This window comes from Octopus bimaculoides, chromosome 20, assembly GCF_001194135.2.
Source record: "Octopus bimaculoides isolate UCB-OBI-ISO-001 chromosome 20, ASM119413v2, whole genome shotgun sequence".
NCBI lineage: Eukaryota > Metazoa > Mollusca > Cephalopoda > Octopoda > Octopodidae > Octopus > Octopus bimaculoides.
In genome coordinates this window covers 33,591,871-33,597,016 of record NC_069000.1, presented here as the reverse complement: position 1 = coordinate 33,597,016, position 5,146 = coordinate 33,591,871, and the positions used below count along the sequence as shown (strand labels likewise).

General features: G+C 33.1%; 1 protein-coding gene across 1 annotated transcript in view; it reads right to left on the bottom strand.

Annotated features, from left to right (window-relative positions):
- LOC106878224 (glutathione S-transferase omega-1) overlaps positions 1-5,146 on the bottom strand; it is a 27,909-nt gene that overhangs the window by 6,637 nt on the left and 16,126 nt on the right. The window contains exon 3 of the mRNA XM_014927376.2: positions 971-1,190. Within this exon, the coding sequence (XP_014782862.1) occupies positions 971-1,190 (220 nt within the window). The remainder of the gene's footprint in view (positions 1-970; positions 1,191-5,146) is intronic.

Here is a 5,146-nt window from a genome sequence, read left to right as displayed (position 1 = left end):
CTCTCTACCCTTTTGGAAAAATTCTTTCCCATATACTCTGTATACTCTGAAGTCACAACATCTAAGTAGTATTCATAGAAAATTTTGTTAAAAAGTATCCATTTTTCTGTATGTTATGAGGCAATAAAGTTGGGAGCATATAAATCTGCAGTAATGCCCTTTTATTTATACGATTTTTTTTCATTTCATGTTTATTTCATTCATTGTTTGCAATGTTCTTTCTCTCCCTCCCCCTCTCTCTCTCTCTCTCTCTCTCTCTCTCTCTCTCTCTCATACACACACACTACAAAGCTTACAGATAGGCTGCTGAATTGAAATCTCTATGCTGCTTTGTGGGGTAGATAAAACTTGACAAACTGCTTCTCCCTCTGTTGTTGGACTACAGTGATGTTTGTTTAAGAAAGAGAGATTATGACTGTGATAAAATAATGAAAGTAATATTTACTAAGCAAGTGAGCTCTATTATACAAAGAAATAATTAGACATAAAATATAATAATTATTAGAATTGGGAATCAAATGTGAAAATATTATCAAGCGTCTTGCAGGAAACTACCCAGAGGGCGGTCTTTCTGCTAGTATATACTATTTATTAAAGCCCCCAAAAATCTTCACAAATTGTTACTCAGAGTTTCACATTATCAATCGTTGGATGGTTTTGTTTATAAAATATTACAACTGTTGGACAAACGGTAGAGAGAAACTCTGAGTAACAGCTTGTGAAGATATTTACAGCTTACATATTACTTTACATGTGTAAAATAAATAGCATATTACATTCATGCATAAAATTATTTAAGTATAGAGATTAACAACAGAAACTAGTGGAGGAGCTAAGGTGCTGAATTCTCTTATAATTCTTTAGTTATATCAAAACTTTATGAAACAACTTGTTTTTGAGTGATTTCTTAAAATATAAATGAGACAAGAGTCAATGTTTTAAAGGGAAGTACAAAAAGGACTGTACTTACCTTGTCCATAAGGCTGACTAACATCTGATCCTTTGCCTGACTATAGGGGTCGGTGGGAGTTAATGGTGGATTGGGGAAGATTTTCTCTAGATATTCATTGCAGATTATAGACTCGTAGATAATCTTGGAATCATGTTCAATGACAGGTACTCGACCTATAGGAGTCTTTTCAAGGAACCATTCTGGTTTGTGTTTGAGGTTGATGTTCACTATCTCATGCCTATATTTCAAACAACAGATTATAATAAGATGGTAGACATGAAAATATAACATGATTATATATATACATATATATATATATATTTATATCTACATGCACACAGGTATGTATATACATGTACACACACATACACATAGATATGTATATCCACATATATATGCATGAAGCATTGTCTGATATAGATAAATGCTTTCATATTATTTTTTAAAGCCAAAACAATGCAAATTATAAGTAAAATCCATTCTGCTATAAGCACAACCAGTGAAATTATGTGGGGAGGAGTTTAGTCAATTACATCATCCCCAGTGCTCAACTGGCCCTTATTTTATCAGCACTGAAAGGATGAAAGGCAAAGTCAACCTTGGTTGCATTTGAACAAATTATAAGAAATAACACAGGTCAATGGTTTGTACTGTTAACTTATATTTCAACTGTTCAGTGTTAGAACCCTTTCTTGAGGAAATCTTGTACAGTATAGAGTAGTCAGCTCATAATAACGCATCTCTGAAGATTTCCTGAACAAAGGGTTGAAACCCCAAACTACTGAAATACAAGGTCAAAGTACAAACCATCAATCAATATGATATCTTATAACTTGTTCAAATACTGCCAAGGTTGACTTTACCTTTAATCCTTTCAGGGTTGATAGAATAAGTAGTGGTAGAATATTGGGGTTGTTGTAATAGATTACAGCTCCCCACCACTCAAAATTTCTGGTCATGTGACTATAATACAAAGGATTATTTCTTACAACTTGTATTGTTTTGACTTAAAAAAAACAAACAAAAAAACATTTAAATGCATATATGCATCTATGTGTGTATATAAATATATGTATGCATGAATGTACGCAAGCAGAAGGAGACTGTGGTTATGAAGTTTGCATTGCAACTACACAGTTTTGGATTCAGTCCCATTACATGGAATCTTGTACAATGTGTTAGTCAATCTAAGGTTACAATTAGAAACACTTGCTCAAGGTGGAGCATGGTGGGATTGAACCTGGAAACATGGTTGCAAAGTAAACTGATTAATTACACAATCATGCAGAGATCAAATTACAATTAGGTACATATTGTACCTGACTGTATATCACAGGCAAGCACTGAAGGCATATAGCTTAGTGGTTAGGGTATCCGGCTCACACTTGTAAGGTTGTGAGTTTGTTTCTTGGTGGTGATTTGTGTCCTTAAGCAAGACACTTTATTTCATGTTGTTCCACTCCACTCAGCTGGCAAAACTGAGTAGTGTCTATATTTCATGCTGAATATCCATGAGAACTACATTAAAGCTGCATGTATCTGTGGAGGGTTCACCTATTTGCATGTTAATTTTATGATCAGGCTGTTCCATTGATCAGATCAACAAGAACAGTTCATTATCATAACCAACAGGGGTGCCAATTTAACATGTGCACATATGAACGCAAACTTACAAATATGCATAAACATGTAGTTATACACACATATACAGAATCTTCCTTTTGCACTCACTATATACATTACCTAGGTATGAAACACAGCCTCTCTCTCTCTCTCTCTCTCTCTCTCTCTCTCACACACACACACAGAATAAGATTCTTTATTCAATTAATATACGATTGTTGATTTTGTTTAGGTTAATTAGAGTGTGACGTTTGTAGGAGGTGAGGTAGGTGGATATGGTTGAGAAAATAGTTCAGTTTTGGGAGGGGTGGGGTAAGGGGAGTCTATCTTCCTTCTACATCACTTCTTTCACACCATGTATACACACACACACACACACACATATATGGCGTTAGGAAGGGCATCCAGCTGTAGAAATTCTGCCAATACAGATTGGAGCCTGGGATTTCACCAGTAGCCATCTGATTTCACCAGTCCTCAATCAAATTGTCCAACCCATGCTAGCATGGAAAGCGGACGTTAAACGACGATGATGATAATGATGGTAATAGAGAAAATTGAAAATGAAAATCTTCGGCAGTCAAACAGATTCCCAAATACATAAATGGAAACATTCAGTCAAAGTAGTTGAATCATATATATTTATACACATCAGCATAAATCTTGCATGTACAGGTATGGAGATTCTCCAAGGGTATAAAGAAAAAAAACCAAACATACATAAAAATATAGAAAAAAATATAAAAATATATATAAAAATACATATAAAAATTACATGTAAGGAGTTATGCGTGATAAATATTGGAGGTGCAAAATGAATGAGAGGTTGATAAATATAGGAATAAAAGTGTCAATTTTTTAAATGGCAAACCATCTCTGAATTGTCTAAGAATCACTTATACGTATATTTATATACATTTATATTTCTTCTATATTTTTATTCTTTATACTCTTGGAGAAACTTAATACATGTACATTGCATGATTTATGTTGATGTGTATAAATATATATGATTCAACTACTTTGATTGAATGTTTTCGTTTATGCGTTTGGGAATCTGTTTGACTGCCTAAGATTTGCGTTTTCAATTTTCTCTACTCTATATTTTTTCACATTGGCTCTCTATGAGCACTCTGTAAATAGCCCATACATTTTGAGACATATTTAATATTATACACCCACACACACATATATATATACATATATGTGTGTGTATATATATATATATATATATATATATATATATATATATTAGGTTGGCAAGAAAGTAATTTCGTTTTTCGCAAATAGATAGAGTTACGATATTTTTGAATGACTTTTGTTAATATTATGATTTTTTTCTTTTGACATTTGATAGTCGTTACTTTTAGCTTACTTTAGAAGCAAATTTTGCGTCATTTTGTTTACAATTGTTAGCTTAGTGTCAATTTTAACATGGAGTGCAAAAATGAACATTTTCACCATATTTTGCTTTTTTATTCTTGCAAAGGCAAGAAAGCTGCAGAGGCTCACAAAGAGATATATGTAGTTTATGGTGTCGATTGCTTAACAGAACGCACATGTCAGAAATGGTTTTAAAAATTCCGTTCTGGAGGTTTTTCACTCAAAGATGACCAACTAAAGTTGATGATGACCGAATCAAAGCCATAACTGAATCTGATTGTCATACAACTGTGTGAGAGATTGCAGAGAGATTAAATGTATTGCACACAACAATTGAAAATCACTTAAAATGTCTTGGACTTGTTAAGAAGCTCAATATTTGGGTTTCACATAAATTGAAAGAGATTCACTTAATACAACGAATCAATATTTGTGATAGGCATCTCAAACACAATAAAATCGACCTTTTTTTGAAATGAATCATCATTGGGGATGAAAAATGGATTTCCTACAATAACATCAATCGAAAATGATCATGGTCCAAGCGTAATGAACCAGCACAAACCACATCGAAAGCTGAATTACATAAAAAAGTCATGCTGTCAATGTGGTGGGATTACAAAAGTGTTGTGCATTTTGAGCTGCTTCCAAGGAACCAAACAATCAGTTTAGATATTTACTATCAATAATTAATGAAGCTGGAGGAAGCAATCAAAGAAAAATGGCTAGAATAGGCAAATCGTAAAGGAATTGTTTTTCACCATGATAACACTAGACCACACATGTCTTTACTAACTTGTGAAAAATTATTGGAGCTTGGTTGGGAAGTGATGACACATCCACCATATAGCCTCGACCTTGCACCATCAGATTACCATTTATTTCGAAGTTTGCAAAATTCTTTGAATGATAAAACTTTCAATAATGATGATGACTTGAAATTACACTTGCTTCAGTTTTTGGCTAAGCACCAGAAGTTCTATGAGTGTGGAATCATGAAGTTGTCAGAAAGATGGCAAAAGAACATCGAACAAAATGCAAAAATATATAATTGATTAAAGTTAATTCTTTGTATGAAAAAAAAAAAGACTTTTATTTCACACTAAAAAACTGAAATTACTTTTCTGCCAACCCAATATATATATGGCTCGTCTACCTAGCGTTCATAATAATTTTTCTATCGTCTTG